Source organism: Silurus meridionalis, chromosome 8, assembly GCF_014805685.1.
Source record: "Silurus meridionalis isolate SWU-2019-XX chromosome 8, ASM1480568v1, whole genome shotgun sequence".
NCBI classification, from domain to species: Eukaryota; Metazoa; Chordata; class Actinopteri; order Siluriformes; family Siluridae; genus Silurus; species Silurus meridionalis.
Genome location: NC_060891.1, coordinates 28,752,842 through 28,769,378, shown reverse-complemented (window position 1 = coordinate 28,769,378; position 16,537 = coordinate 28,752,842). Strand labels below are relative to the sequence as shown.

At 46.1% G+C, this 16,537-nt stretch overlaps 1 protein-coding gene across 1 annotated transcript in view; it reads left to right on the top strand.

The window, feature by feature from the left end:
- birc6 (baculoviral IAP repeat containing 6) overlaps positions 1 to 15,944 on the top strand; it is an 83,131-nt gene extending 67,187 nt beyond the window's left edge. The window contains 9 exon segments of the mRNA XM_046855349.1: positions 1,539 to 1,758; positions 4,009 to 4,154; positions 5,365 to 5,475; positions 7,437 to 7,654; positions 8,701 to 8,862; positions 9,065 to 9,142; positions 9,904 to 10,092; positions 14,921 to 15,055; positions 15,159 to 15,944. Coding sequence (XP_046711305.1) covers positions 1,539 to 1,758; positions 4,009 to 4,154; positions 5,365 to 5,475; positions 7,437 to 7,654; positions 8,701 to 8,862; positions 9,065 to 9,142; positions 9,904 to 10,092; positions 14,921 to 15,055; positions 15,159 to 15,341 — 1,442 coding nt within the window. The 3' untranslated portion in view covers positions 15,342 to 15,944.
- The last annotated feature ends 593 nt before the right edge of the window (positions 15,945 to 16,537 follow it).

Genomic DNA, 16,537 nt, shown 5'->3' with positions numbered 1-16,537 from the left:
ACATGTATAGAGAGAGACACACACAGAGTGACACATATAGAGAGATACACACAGTGACACATATATAGAGAGAGACACACAGAGTGACATATAGAGAGAGAGACACACAGAGTGACACATATATAGAGAGACACAGAGTGACACATATAGAGAGAGACACAGAGTGACACATATATAGAGAGAGACACACAGAGTGACACATATATAGAGAGAGACACACAGAGTGACACATATAGAGAGAGACACACAGAGTGACACATATATAGAGAGAGACACACACAGAGTGACACGTGTGTGTGTGTGTATATATATATATATATATATATATATATATATATATATAGAGAGAGAGAGAGAGAGAGAGAGAGAGAGAGAGAGAGAGAGAGAGAGAGAGAGAGAGAGAGACACACACACAGAGTGACACATATATAGAGTGACACACACAGAGTGACATATATAGAGTGACACACAGAGTGACAGAGAGAGAGAGAGAGAGACACACAGAGTGACACATGTAGAGAGACACATATAGAGAGAGAGACACAGTGTGACACATATATAGAGAGAGACACAGAGTGACACATATAGAGACAGACACACACACAGTGACATATATATAGAGAGAGAGAGACACACACAGAGTGAGTGACACACATATATAGAGAGAGACACACACAGAGTGACATATATATATATATATATATATATATATAAGAGAGAGAGAGAGAGAGAGAGAGTGACACATATATAGAGAGAGACACACACACAGAGTGACACATATATAGAGAGAGACACACAGAGTGCCATATATATATATATAGAGAGAGAGAGAGAGACACACTCATAGAGACACATGCACAGTGACACACACAGAGACGCATAGTGACTCATATAGAAAGACATATAGAAGAACACACACACAATGTGACACATAAAGACACACACACGCACAGAGTGACACATACACCTTTTTCCATCTGTGTCTCTCTCTCACCGTCTCCACAGGAGGTTATTAGAGAAGTGTGATGTGTTAATAGAGCGATAGTTCTGTCTCTCCTTGTCGTCCTGTCCTAAAAGCTTCAGTTACAAACTCGTCTCAGAAACACACACACTCTGTCTCCGCCTGTGTCCTTAATGTTCACACTAAAATGATTTATCATCCAGCTGATGGTACACCACTCGCAAGGTCTGATTAAAGGTGTGTGATTATTGCATGTTTTATTGGAATCACTACTGAAGAAACACTTGATTGGCCGGGAAACGCGTGCGTGCGTGCGTGCGTGCGCAGTGTGTAAGGCTCATCTGTGTGTAAATAAAGTGACGATGGATACTTGTATGGATGGACATACAGATGGAGGAAGAGGAAAATGTAAGTGCTATATAAATTGAGCTGATGGATAGATGGATGTGTAGATCAGTTCATAGATGGACAAATAAAGAGAAGGAGTAATACCCAAGTGGACAGAGTGAAGGATGGACAGATTGATAGAGATTAAAGGATGTGTTAAGTATTGATGTATATTTATTCTCTCTCTCAGTGTTGGACATGGCTCGTCACGTCCCTCTGTACCGAGCTCTGTTGGAGCTCCTGCGTGCTCTGTCCTCATCCTCCTCCCTCGTTCCTCTTTTGCTCCCTCTTTCCACCTCCACCACTGAGGAAGAGGAGGAGGAGGAGCCTAATGCTCAGAGCCACACCTCCGTCAGCACGCTATTGGCCAGGATGAAGACCTGCGTCGACACCTACACCAACCGCCTCAGGTCTGTTTATACACTCTTCACTCACTGTCTGTCTGTCTACACCTCCCCCCCCCCCACCTGTCCCTGTCTACACACCTCCTCCCTACCTGTCTGTCTACACACCTCCCCCACCTGTCCCTGTCTACACACCCCCCACCTGTCTGTCTACACACCTTCCCCCACCTGTCTGTCTACACACCTCCCCCACTTGTCTGTCTACACCCCCCACTTGTCTGTCTACACACCTCCTCCCTACCTGTCTGTCTATATACCGCTTCCCACCTGTCTGTCTACACACCCCCCACCTGTCCCTGTCTACACCCCCCACCTGTCTGTCTACACACCTCCTCCCCACCTGTCTGTCTACACACCTCCTCCCCACCTGTCTGTCTACCCACCCCCACCTGTCTGTCTACACAGCTCCCCCACCTTTCTGTCTACACCCCCCAACTGTCTGTCTAATACCTCCTCCCTACCTGTCTGTCTATACACCCCCCACACCTGTCTGTCTACCCATCCCCCACCTTTATCTCTATACCCCCATCTGTCTGTCTACACACCTTCTCCCCATCTGTTTGTCTACACACCTCCTCCACCATCTGTTTGTCTACACACCTCCTCCCCATCTGTCTGTCTACACACCTCCTCCCCACCTGTCTGTCTACACACCTCCCCCACCTGTCTGTCTACACCCCCTTTCTCTCTACACCCCCATCTGTCTGTCTAAATACCTCCTCCCTACCTGTCTGTCTATACACCTCCTCCCCATCTGTCTGTCACACACCTCCTCCCCACCTGTCTGTCTACACACCTCCCCCACCTGTCTGTCTACACACCTCCTCCCCATCTGTCTGTCTACACACCCCCACCTGTCTGTCTACACACCTCCTCCCCACTTGTCTGTCTACACACCCCCCACCTGTCTGTCTACACAGCTCCCCCACCTTTCTGTCTACACCCCCCAACTGTCTGTCTAAATACCTCCTCCCTACCTGTCTGTCTATACACCCCCCACCTGTCTGTCTACCCCCCACCTTTATCTCTATATCCCCATCTGTCTGTCTACACACCTCCTCCACCATCTTTGTCTACACACCTCCTCCCCACCTGTCTGTCTACACACCTCCTCCCCACCTGTCTGTCTACACCCCCTTTCTCTCTACACCCCCATCTGTCTGTCTAAATACCTCCTCCCTACCTGTCTGTCTATACACCTCCTCCCCATCTGTCTGTCACACACCTCCTCCCCACCTGTCTGTCTACACACCTCCCCCACCTGTCTGTCTACACACCTCCTCCCCATCTGTCTGTCTACACACCCCCACCTGTCTGTCTACACACCTCCTCCCCACTTGTCTGTCTACACACCCCCCACCTGTCTGTCTACACAGCTCCCCCACCTTTCTGTCTACACCCCCCAACTGTCTGTCTAAATACCTCCTCCCTACCTGTCTGTCTATACACCCCCCACCTGTCTGTCTACCCCCCACCTTTATCTCTATATCCCCATCTGTCTGTCTACACACCTCCTCCACCATCTTTGTCTACACACCTCCTCCCCACCTGTCTGTCTACACACCTCCTCCCCACCTGTCTGTCTACACCCCCTTTCTCTCTACACCCCCATCTGTCTGTCTAAATACCTCCTCCCTACCTGTCTGTCTATACACCCCCCACCTTTATCTCTATACCCCCATCTGTCTGTCTACACACCTTCTCCCCATCTGTCTGTCTACACACCTTCTTCCCATCTGTCTGTCTACACACCTCCTCCCCATCTGTCTGTCTACACACCTCCTCCCCACCTGTCTGTCTACACCCCCTTTCTCTCTACACCCCCATCTGTCTGTCTACACACCTCCTCCCCATCTGTCTGTCTACACCCCCAAACTCTGTCTACACCACCCCCCACCTGTCTGTCTACACACCTCCCCCACCTGTCTGTCTACACCCCCTTTCTCTCTACACCCCACACCTTTCTCTCTACACACCTCCTCCCCACCTGTCTGTCCACACACCTCTTCCCCCACCTGTCTGTCTACACACCTTCCCCCACCTGTTTGTCTACACACCTCCTCCCCCACCTGTCTGTTTCTCCTCTGTCTGTCCTTGTCCTTTTATTTGTCTGTCTGCCCGCCCCTAATCTTCTCCTTCCTCTTCTGTCGGTCACCTGTTGTCTGCACACCTGTTTCCTTATGTCTGTCTGTCCGCTCTTCCCATTCTCTCTGATCTGATCAGAAGTAATGATCTTTTTCTTCCACTTCCTCTCAGGTCGAAGAAGGATAAGAGTAAAGGAGTGATGAAGGCGGAGCCGTCAGATCCGGAGCCTGAAGGTCTCACTCTTCTGGTTCCTGATATCCAGAAAACAGCCGAGATCGTCTACGCTGCTACGACTAGCCTGCGCCAGGCTAATCACGGTAACACACACACACACACACACACACACACACACACACACACACACACACAGTTCTATCCAGAGTGACTTGAGGATTGCGATTTATTATGCGCTTGTAATCCGATTCCTCACGTATCCGTCTGATTTGTTTACCTGTGCTCAGTAATTTTCTGGATATTTGTAAAGCTTTATTTATTTATTTCTGCCTTTTTTTAAGGTTTGGAATGAACTCGTAAATTTAAATTTAAAAAACATAAATAAACAAACAAATAAAAATAAACAACAGACTCGGGCTACACAGGAACCGAGGGTGAGAACCTTCAATCATGACCATGGTGTTTTCCTCTTCTCTCTCTCGGGGTGTGTGTGTGTGTGTGTGTGTGTGTGTGTGTGTGTGTGTGTGTGTGTGTGGATTGTTTCAGGCTGATCGATGACACTGTTGGGTAAATCCATGTGCTAATAGCTGTGAGAAGTGACAGAAACGAGAGCAGGGAGGAGAGGAAATGTTTTAACTGTTTAATAGGCATTCCCTCTTTCTAAGACAAAAAAAAAAAGAGAGAGAGAGAGAAGACGAGTATAATGAGCGTTCTCAATGGCTTCTGCAGCCGCGTATTGACCTCTGTATTCTAACGCCCTTAAAAATCCCAAACATCAGCGTGGAATAAAGGAAGGAGTCGATCCTGTGCGGCGCTTTACGGCTCCCGTGGCTCGTCTGCGCCCCTCCCCCTAACCCCGTACACGTCCCAGAGAAAACACGTGAAAAGGGATAAAGGCATGCACGTGATTGTGCTGCGTGGACACGCTTGATTAGAACGCACAACGTTATTCTGGGAGACTCGATCAGCCGTGTCACAGCGGTGTGTCAAAGCAGGGAGAAATCAGGCAGAGGGAGAAGAGCCTGGAACATGAACAGACTCCAGTGTGGGGGCGGGGTTTGTCTAAACAGGGGGCGTGTCTCGTTAGCTACAGCGCATGCTCAGGCGAGATTATTATTAATTGCGTCGCTGCCGTGTGACGGTTTAATATCACCCTGAGATCAATCACAGGAGACGAGTTTTCATCAGACGTGACTTACTCACCATTAAAATGATGAATGATGGTCCTCGGCCCGGATAGCAGATTAGCGCCTGGTCAGATTCTCGCGTCGAGTTTTATTCTTTCATGTGTTCTGCTGTTCCATCTCTCCCTGTAAAACTCCTCCAGATTAAACCTGTCCATTTTCCCAACAGAGCGCAAGATGGCCGAGTGCTCGAGAAAGACTGCGGCCAGACCCAAGCCTCTGTCCAACCTGCGCTCGCTGGAAGAGAAATACGTGGCTGCTATGAAGAAACTGCAGTTTGGTGAGCGATAAACGAGAATTATGGTATAGATTATAATATAGAATACGGGTAATTATGTATTGATTGTGGAAGTTGTAAAAATCGGACATTGTGGTAGGTTTATTACAGAACACAACCACTGGGGCAGCAGTGAGACACTGTTACCCCATCACCATAAATCACCATGACAACTCAATACTCCTGATCACATTCATCAACACTTTATCATTAACTTCATTCATTCATTCATTCATTCATTCATTTATTCATTCATTTATTCATTCATTCATTCATTTATTTATTCATTTATTCATTCATTTATTCATTCATTCATTCATTTATTTATTTATTTATTTATTTATTTATTTATTAGGGATATTTCATGTGCATCAGCTCCAATTTAAACCTGACAGAAATGTAACCAACATGGAAGTTTCTAGAACTGTGATCTAATTGGTTATTATAACATCAGGGGTGGAGACTGTGATCTAATTGGTTATTATAACATCAGGGGTGGAGACTGTGATCTGATTGGTTATTATAACATCAGGGGCGGAGACTATGATCTAATTGGTTATTATAACATCAGGGGTGGAGACTGTGATCTAATTGGTTATTATAACATCAGGGGTGGAGACTGTGATCTGATTGGTTATTATAACATCAGGGGCGGAGACTATGATCTGATTGGTTATTATAACATCAGGGGCGGAGACTATGATCTGATTGGTTATTGTGACATTAGAGGCAGAAGCTGTGATCTGATTGGTTATTGTGACATTAGAGGCAGAAGCTGTGATCTGATTGGTTATTGTGACATTAGAGGCAGAAGCTGTGATCTGATTGGTTATTGTGACATTAGAGGCAGGAGCTGTGATCTGATTGGTTATTGTGACATTAGAGCAGGAGCTGTGATCTGATTGGTTATTGTGACATTAGAGGCAGAAGCTGTGATCTGATTGGTTATTGTGACATTAGAGGCAGAAGCTGTGATCTGATTGGTTATTGTGACATTAGAGGCAGAAGCTGTGATCTGATTGGTTATTGTGACATTAGATGCAGGAGCTGTGATCTGATTGGTTATTGTGACATTAGAGGCAGGAGCTGTGATCTGATTGGTTATTGTGACATTAGAGGCAGAAGCTGTGATCTGATTGGTTATTGTGACATTAGATGCAGGAGCTGTGATCTGATTGGTTATTGTGACATTAGAGGCAGGAGCTGTGATCTGATTGGTTACAGGGTAATTGTGGTTTAATTGGTTTCTCTGAGTGATATTAGAGATGTACAGATTATTGTCAAGTTTATTTTTATTGCACTTTTCACAACACACATCGTCTCAAAGCAGCTTTACAGAATGTAACAGTGAAGGTGAATGGTGTGTGTTTATCTCTGATGATCACCATGGAGACTGTGGTGAAGGAAAAACTCCCTTAGATGTGATGAGGAAGAAACCTTGAGAGGAACCAGACTCAAAAGCAGAACCTCATCCTCATTTGGGAGACATCAAGAGTGTGATTATAGTCTTTACACACTACAGAACACTGGAGAGTGAGAACTAACATGAGCACTGGAGTGTGTGATTATGACTGATGATCTTTCTACAGAAGGAGGAGATTATAACACTAGGAGCTACTGAGCAACTCATAAAATATCTCAACATCTGAGATCATCACAGATCCAACACATACTCCACATGCTTCAATACAAAAAAATGCTTAAGAGAATAAAAGAGCTGCAGAAAGAGTGAGATGTTGAGAAAGAAGGAAACAGAGCCAGAAGAGGTGAAGATAAAGTGATGGAGTGATAGAGATTGTTGCATCTTCTCATTCTGTCGCTCTCCATCTCTTTGTCTATTGATTGATGAGTTTTTTTTTGCCAGAATCAAGTGAACTAAAGTGAGCGTGTGTGTGTGTGTGTGTGTGTGTGTGTGTGTGTGTGTGTGTGTGTGTGTGTGTGTGTGGTTGGTTTCTCTACCATAGACACGTTCGAGATGGTGAGTGATGATGAGGATGGGAAACTGGTGTTTAAGGTGAACTACCATTACCTGTCTCAGGTGAAGAACGCGAGCGATGCTAACAGCGCAGCACGAGCACGAAGACTCGCTCAGGAGGCCGTCACTCTGTCCACCTCCCTCCCCCTCTCCTCCTCCTCCAGTGTGTTTGTTCGCTGTGATGAGGAACGTCTCGACATCATGAAGGTTTCTCTCACACACACACACACACACTGATCACAGATGTGCCTTCTTTCTGTCTTTCCTTTTGTATCTTTTCCTCCCTTTCCTTCTCTTCTATCCTTTTTTCAAACTTTGCCTTAACATCCATCCCTTTCTTTTACCCTGAATTCCTTTTTCTTTTCTTGCTTTTCCTTTTTTCTTTTCATTTCATTGCCTTGTCTTGTCTTCCATCTTGTTCCCTTCCTCCCTACCCTTTAATTTTCTTCTTTTCCTTTTACTTGTCTCTTCACCACTCTTCCTCTGCTTTCCATTTTTCCTTTCGCTTTTCTTCTCTACCCTTCTTTTGCTTTCCCAATTGCCTTTTCTTCTCTTCTATTCTCTTTGCTGCTCTTCTTTTTTCTCTTCTCTTCCCCTTTCCTTCTTCATCAGTTCTGATTATAATGTATACATCATTAGAAAGTCATTTTCACCTTGTTTTTCACGAGGAGACGCTGCTCAATTCTTATAGCAACCGCCGCTAATAACCAGCCACAGTGTGTGTGTGAGTGTGTGTGTGTGTGAGTGTGTGTGAGTGTGTGTGTGTGAGTGTGTGTGTGTGAGTGTGTGTGTGTGAGTGTGTGAGTGTGTGTGAGTGTGTGTGTGAGTGTGTGTGTGAGTGTGTGTGTGAGTGTGTGAGTGTGTGTGTGTGTGTGTGTGTGTGTGTGTGTGTGTGTGTGTGTGAGTGTGTCTAAACAGAACTAATGTCTGAGTGGCACAAGCTTGTTTGCCACGTCACTGAATACAGTTATCTTACCCATCTCTCTCTCTCTCTCTCTCTCTCTCTCTCTCTCTCTCTCTCTCTCTCTCTCTCTCTCTCTCTCTCTCTCTCTCTCTCTCTCTCTCTCTCTCTCTCTCTCTCTCTCTCTCTCTCCTCTCTCTCTCTCTCCTCTCTCTCTCTCTCTCTCTCTCTCTCTCTCTCTCTCTCTCTCTCTCTCTCTCTCTCTCTCTCTCTTTCTCCCTCTCTCTCCCTCTCTCTTTCTCCCTCTCTCTCTCTCTCTCTCCCTCTCTCTCTCTCTCTCTCTCTCTCTCAGGTGTTGATTACAGGTCCAGCAGACACTCCGTATGCTAACGGCTGCTTTGAGTTTGATGTGTATTTTCCTCAGGATTATCCAAACTCTCCTCCTCTGGTTAATCTGGAGACGACGGGAGGCCACAGTGTGCGCTTTAACCCAAACCTCTACAACGACGGCAAGGTCTGTGTTTACACGTCTGTCTGTCTGTCTGTCTATCTTTACGTCTCTGTGTCTGTCTGCATGTCTGCCGGTGTATCTTTTTTTTGTCTCTCTGTGTCTCTCCGTATCTGTCTGTGTCCACATGTCTGTCTGTCTTTCACTGAACTTCACTTTTAAGTTTTAGATGTAAAGGAATGTCTTGTTGATTCTTGTCCCCCCTCAGGTGTGTTTAAGTATCCTGAACACGTGGCACGGACGCCCTGAGGAGAAGTGGAACCCGCAGACGTCTAGTTTTTTACAGGTCAGATTCTCTCTCTATCTTTCTCATATTATCTCTTCTCAACAGTGCAAGACTTTTCTCATTGTTCTCTCTCATTGCTATGGTTACAGCATTTTTACATGTTCTAGGTGGTGTGCTAGTGTGTGTGTGTGTGTGTGTGTGTGTGTGTGTGTGTGTGTGTGTGTGTGTGTGTGTGTGTGTGTGTGTGTGTGTGTGTGTGTGTCCCAATCACCTAGCAAAAGCAGTGTAACAGCGAGTGTGCTAATGAGCGAATCCCACGAGAGTGCGGTTTACAACTCATTCTGTTTTTATATTAATGGAGGATTGATTTCTTTCTAAGGTCTGGGTTTGTTGCCTGATCAGCATTCTGATCACGCTGGTGGGAGCGTGTTATAAACAAACACACACACACACACTCACACACACACTTTAACCATCCCTCTCCTCCCCTTCCAGTCCTGTCTCTCCACTCCCCCTCATTTTGTGTGAGTTATTGATCTGAATGTACATGTGTGTGTGTGTGTGTGTGTGTGTGTGTGTGTGTGTGTGTGTGTGTGTGTGTCGTCCTCGTCCTGTCCCCATGGGTTTTTCCAGTAGTTCATAAAGATGTCTCTATTGATTCTGTAACACCACTTATAGATTGGTGGACATTCACCAGTAGGACATCACAAAAAAAATGTTCACACACACTTTTTCTGTCTCTCTCTTCCTCTATCATCATGGATATTTCATTGGTATTTTACATTGTGTGTGTGTGTGTGTGTGTGTGTGTGTGTGTGTAGGTGCTGGTATCTGTGCAGTCTTTGATCCTGGTGTGTGAGCCGTACTTTAACGAGCCGGGGTACGAGCGTTCCCGTGGCACGCCCAGCGGCACGCAGAGCTCCAGAGAGTACGATGGAAACATTCGCCAGGCCACGGTCAAGTGGGCCATGCTGGAGCAGATCCGCAATCCGTCCCCCTGTTTTAAAGAGGTACACACACACACACACACCCCCCATGTTGCTTTCAGTATATCTCTCGTGGGTGTGGAATACCGTCTCATTAAAGCGGATTAGCAAAACATTACTAGCTACACATGCTCTCCAGAGGCACAATAGATCTCCTCAGCTTCATTCTCAGCTTTATTGTTCTTCTGAAGTCTCTGTGTCAGGACACTCAGTTACTGTCCTCTAAAATAACAACCAAGTCATTATTATCTAAATAATCCCAGTGGAGCAGTGCTGGAGGATCTCAGACAGCGTGGTGCAGTGCGAGATGTGATGAGGTCACTGAGGTAAGATGGTGCTGGTCCATTTTGGCCTTGTAGGCAAGCATCAGTGTTTTGAATCTGATACGTGCAGCTACTGGAAGCCAGTGAAGGAGCAGCAGTGGGGCGGTGTGGAAGAACTTGGGCTGATTGAACACAAGTCGTGCAGCTGCGTTTTGGATCATTTGCAGTGGACGAATAGCGTTCAGGGGAAGACCTGCCAGCAGAGAGTTGCAGTAGTCAAGTCTTGAAATGACAAGAGACTGAACAAGCACCTGGGCAGCCTGTGTGGACAGAAATGGTCGAATCCTTCTGATGTTATAGAGAAGAAATCTACAGGAGCGAGCAACATTAGTGACATGTGGGAAGAAGGACAGTTCATTGTCCATAGTTACCCCAAGGTTACGAGCAGTGGCTGAAGGGAAGAGCAGAGAGTCATGAAGTGTTATTTGGAGATCTTGACCTGGAGATGAATCACCTGGGATGACCAGCAGTTCTGTTTTGCTGGGGTTGAGTTTTAGTTGGTGAGCACTCATCCATAAAGATATATCTGACAAGCATGCTGAGATCCAAGCAGAAGCTGTGGTGTCTGATGGAGGGAAAGAAAAGATGAGTTGAGTGTCATCTGCATAGCAGTGATAAGAAAACCCATGTGAGGATATGACTTCACCAATGGAGTGGGTATAGAGGGAGAAAAGGAGGGGACCAAGTACAGAGCCTTGTGGGACCCCAGTGGTGAGTCTGCACGGGGCAGATGTGGATCCCCTCCATGTTACCTGGTATGAGCGACCTTCCAGGTAGAAAGCAAACCATTCCCATGCTGTTCCGCAGATACCGAGGCTCTTGAGGGTTGACAAAAGTGTCTTGTGATTGACTGTGTCAAATGCTGCTGAAAGGTCCAGAAGGATAAGTACAGATGACAGCTTGGCTGACCGAGCAGCATGTAGTTTCTCAGAAACAGCCAAAAGGGCCGTCTCTGTGGAATGTGCCGCTTTGAACCCAGACTGGTTCGGATCATGGAGGTTGTTCTGTGAGAGATAGACAGACAGTTGGTTAAAAACAGTGCGTTCCAGAGATTTAGAAAGAAAGGAGAGAAGTGATACCGGTCTGTAGTTGTTGATGTCTGATGGATCCAGAGCAGGTTTCTTCAAGATGGGAACGACCCTTGCGTGCTTGAAGGTAGTTGGTACATAGCCAGATGTTAATGACCCGTTGATGATTGTGGAGATGAAGGGCAGGAGATCTTGTGTGATGGCTCTGTGACGCAAACAGACGCAGGAAATATAAGATCTCACTTGCTCATGAAAAAAATTACTTTAATTAAACTAATCATATTCTAATGATGAAACACTCACTGTGGAGCAGCGTCAGGGGTTTGAGGTGTGTCGTATCTATAGCGAGGTCCCTCATCACCTGGCTGGATTGGATGCTTGGTTACCATGGAGACGTGTCAGGACAGGACAGTAATGAGGCTGATGTATTATTTTGGTTCTCTCCCGAGTCAGCGCTCTTTAACGCCTCTGCTATAATGAGCAGAATTAAAGGTGCAGCAACAGAGAATTATGGAGCTCCTGTCTTCAACAATGACGTGACGGGAATCAGTGTTCCTCTGACTCATCTCTAGGCACTCGCCCCGCTCACGTCTCATCTCGCTCGTGTCTCGGCGCTCACTTCTCATCTCGCTCGTGTCTCGGCGCTCACTTCTCATCTCGCTCGTGTCTCGGCGCTCACTTCTCAGAGTCTAGATGCTGTGTGTGTGTGTGTGTGTGTGTGTGTGTGTGTGTGTGTGTGTGTGTGTGTGTGTGTGTGTGTGTGTGTGTGTGTGCGCGCGTGTGACTTTTATTTGGCATCGGCATCCATCACTGTGGCCGCTCCGAGTGAGTGTGTAAACACCCCAGAGTCACACACATGTAATCAGATTAGGACAGCTTGACAAATGACCTTTTACTACACACACACACACACACACACACCTCGGGTGTGTGTCTATAGAACTACTGATTCATTCATTATTACTACAGGAACTTCAACTCGCCCACTTTGCGCGTGTGCGTGCGCCTGTGCGTATGCGTGCGCCTGTGCGTGTGTGTGTGTGTGTGCGCGCGTGTGTGTGTGTGTAATCTCTATTAAAAACGCATCAGTAGCTGATGCTCTAATAAGAAACACTAACAAACTTGGTGACCTTCAAGGTAATAAAGACCAGGGGCGAGAGGAAGTACTAATCACACACACACACTCTTTGACTCTCTTCTTGTATGTATCAGAATTCCTGCTGCCTGACTTCAGATGATTATTGAAACAGATTTCCTAGTTGGTTGCCCTAACATCAGGTCTGATGGTGTTCCAGCTGTGGAGCTCAGCAGCTTTATGCAGTTGTGTGTTTCTGCAGGTTCCTCCCCTCACTCTGTTGGGTGGTCTGTTGATTGACCTTTCTATCTTCCCCATGACAAAGTTCTTTGTTGTGATGGTGTGTTCTGGATCACTGTTTAGCTGCATGATGATGATGATGATGATGATGATGATGATGGTTTCTCTGATTAAATTGGCACCCAATGTTTCTGTAGACTTTTCATTTTCATCATAAGTTCCATCATCAGTAAGAACTAGTGAGTCTGTTCTAGATGCAGCCATGCAAGCCATGACACCACCACCATGCTTCACTTATCAGTTTGTATGATGTGGATCATGAGTAGATCCTTTCTTTCTCCACACTTGGCCTTTCCATCAGTGTGGTAAAGGTTTTTCTGGGTTCTAGAACGTTTGGGGATCACCCTGGATAAGGGCGTCTGCTAAATACCGCAAATGTAAATCTGTTTTTTTTGTGAATTCCTGTTTGTTCTTCTGATGAGAAGGTTGGATCTACTGGGCTCTATGGGTGTTGGTGGTGATGTCTGGTGTTTTTCAGCATGTTCTTCACAGCTTTCACATTGCTTCTGTCACCATCTGCTTCTGATTTCCTTAGAGGACATTTCCCATGTCTGCTTATTAAACCATCAGTGGTTTCAACCCTTTATTTTCTTTTCTTTATTTCTTTACATTCTTCGTTCCCCTGCATCCTTCTTTTTTCCCTCCTTTCCTTCCTCCTACCCCTTTCTTTTTTTCTACAGTCCTTCATTTCCTTACTTTTTCATCTTCCCTTTTTCTCTCCTTCTGTTCCCTCCCCCCCTCCCTCCCTCCTTTCCAGAGTGTCTCATTGCCCTATGCCCAGTGGTAATGCCTCTGATGAATTCTCTCTTTTTCTCAGCTTCTGTCCTTCTTTCTCGTGTCTTTGTCGATGTTCAGGGCTGTGTTTAATAGTAAAGAGAAGTCAGAAGATTAGGACTGAGAAGTGTAAGTTTGTTCAAACTTCAGGTTGTTATGGAGAATAAAGTCTGGAGAAAAGTCATGAGTCCAGATTGACCTGTTTCAGAGTGATGGTGATTCAGGGAAAGAAGAGAAGCAGATGAAATGATGTCTTTCTCCCACCATCTAAAGACCATCCTGAATGACCAGGTTTCTTAGTCACTGTGTGTGTGTGTGTGTGTGTGTGTGTGTGTGTGTGTGTGTGTGTGTGTGTGTGTGTGTGTGTGTGTGTGTGTGTGTGTGTGTGTGTGTGTATTTGTCTCTGTGTGTATCTCCGTGTGTGTATATATGTGTGTGTGTGTGTGTGTGTGTGAGAGAAAGGTGTCCTTCCTCCACTCCAACTCTAATGGGCCGTTACACTCCATGCTCTGACGTCAGAGACCCACTGTTTATTACCCGTGTGTGTGTGTGTGTGTGTGTGTAGTATCTGTATGCTCTACTGTGTATCAGTATATTGCATTACCCCCTTGTTCCACATCACTGCTTTAATGTCATCACAACTTTCGCTCTCTCTCTCTCTCTCTCTCTCTCTCTCGCTCTCTCTCTCTCTCTCTGTCTCCTCTCTCTCTGTCTCTCTCTCTCTCTGTCGCTCTCTGTCTCTCTCTCTCTCGCTGTCTCTCTGTCTCTCTCTCTCTCTGTCTCTCTGTCTCTCTCTCTCTCTCTGTCTCTCTCTCTGATTGTGTATAAACTTGATGTGACAGGTGTTTGTTTTAAAGCTGTTTTACAGAGTGGCTGTGTGTGTGTGTGTGTGTGTGTGTGTGTGTGTGTGTGTGTGTGAGTGAATTAGTGAGTGAGTGTGTGAATGAGTGAGTGTGGCTTATGAATGAGTGATATATTTGGAGCAGTAGTGAGATTTGTAAGAAGGAGAAGAGACGAGACTGAGATCAGTGTGTTCGGTGAGAAATGGGTTACCATGGTGACTCCTGCTGTCACCTCGTCAGCCGTACACTTCTGCTCTGGAGCTTTCAATTCACTACATAATGAGACGTGTGTGTGTGTGTGTGTGTGTGTGTGTGTGTGTGTGTGTGTGTGTGTGTGTGTGTGTGTGTGTGTGTGTGTGTGTGTGTGTGTGTGTGTGTGTGTGTGTGTGTGTGAGATTCTGTACACGTGGACAGGAAATGTAGCTATAAACTGATTGTGTGTGTGTGTGTGTGTGTGTGTGTGTGTGTGTGTGCGCGCGCGTGTGCGTGTGCGTGTGCGTGTGTGTGCAGGTGATCCATAAGCACTTCTACCAGAAGCGAGCTGAGATCATGGCTCAGTGTGAGGAGTGGATCTCCGACATCCAGCAGTACAGCAGTGATAAGCGAGTGGGACGCACCATGTCTCACCACGCAGCAGCACTCAAGGTAACACACACACACACATACACACACACACACACACACACACACACACTTCTCATTCGTCTCATGGAACATTTTATTAACCTCAGCATTTGTGTTTCCATAGCGACACACAGCTCAGTTAAGGGAGGAGCTTCTGAAGCTGCCCTGTCCTGACGGCCTGGAGCCTGATGGAGAGGAGTTTTCGGAGAAGACCTCTGCCCTCTCTAATGATCTCTCCAATCAGGAGGCGGAAAAAACGAGCGAAGCCCAATGTCAAGATGCCCAGTGCAGCGATGGGCAGCTTTAAGCCCCACCTCCTCTGAGTTAAGCCCCTCCTTCTCTGAATAAAGCCCCACCCTCTTATGACTGTCTCTTGGAATCGCTGAAAGACTCGAGAGCTTCTGAGATGAAGCTTCTTTTTGTTCATATTTGTATGTAAGAATTTAATTACGTAACAGCAACAAGTTCGGAAAAGTGGAACCCCACGAACGCAGCGCCGCCCCCTGAACTTGCCCGTTAATCCACCCGAGGACACACACACACACACACACACACACACACACACACACACACCCTGTAAAAGCGTGTATACTTCTCTCTTTTCTCCTCCCAATTGTGAAATAACCACTGATTGCTATGTTATTAAACTTCTTTATGTAAACATGACCGAGGAAATTAGCATATATACGACACAGCTTCGACTCCGCCCTTTAATTTCTTTCCTTCCTGACTGTTAGCGTGAGAACAGGACACACACACACACACACCCCTCTGGTCAGTGACTTTTGTTTCTTCGTTTTGATTTTTACGCCCCCTGGTGTCAAGATGAATAAAGGTGATGCTTGGCGTGAAGCTCCGCCCCCATCACTGATTTTAAACACTTGAATAAAAACAAGCTGTTTGAGTTTCACTCGGAGAAATGTCTCCATCTGCTGCTGCTGCGTCATGTTTCTCCTCCTTCGCTCTCAGGGCACAGGAGGGGTTCGGAGTGGGCGTGGCTTCACAGGTAAATATGGGTGTGACCCTGAGTCACCTTATGAAGGATCACTATGGATATGTATTGAGCGACTCTGGGTGGGCGTGTCCTTCAGGCCGTATATGTAAATAAGAGCTGCTCTAAGTGGGAGTGTCTTTTTGTCTATATATAGGTGTGTTTTAGATCAGTTTTTATATTAGGGTGTGACGACGCTGTTAAACGCGTTAAAACTGGGCTTTCAAACACCAGAAACTTTGTGCTTTGTGGACTTATCGTAATGTAAAGATTCTTCACATATTTTATATCACTATCTCCATCGTAAGATCAAAGAACCTCTGAGAACCACCTGTAGGAACGGGGTATTTCTGAGCAGGTGTGCTCTTATTTCAGATCTGAAATCAGAGCCACCTTGGGTGGGTGTGTCCTTAACAAATACTTCCACTGCCATATATGGATAAGTCGGCGTGTCAGAATGAATGAATTTACATAAGGACTCGTTAAAATTATTCACTATGTAAGCTCCGCCC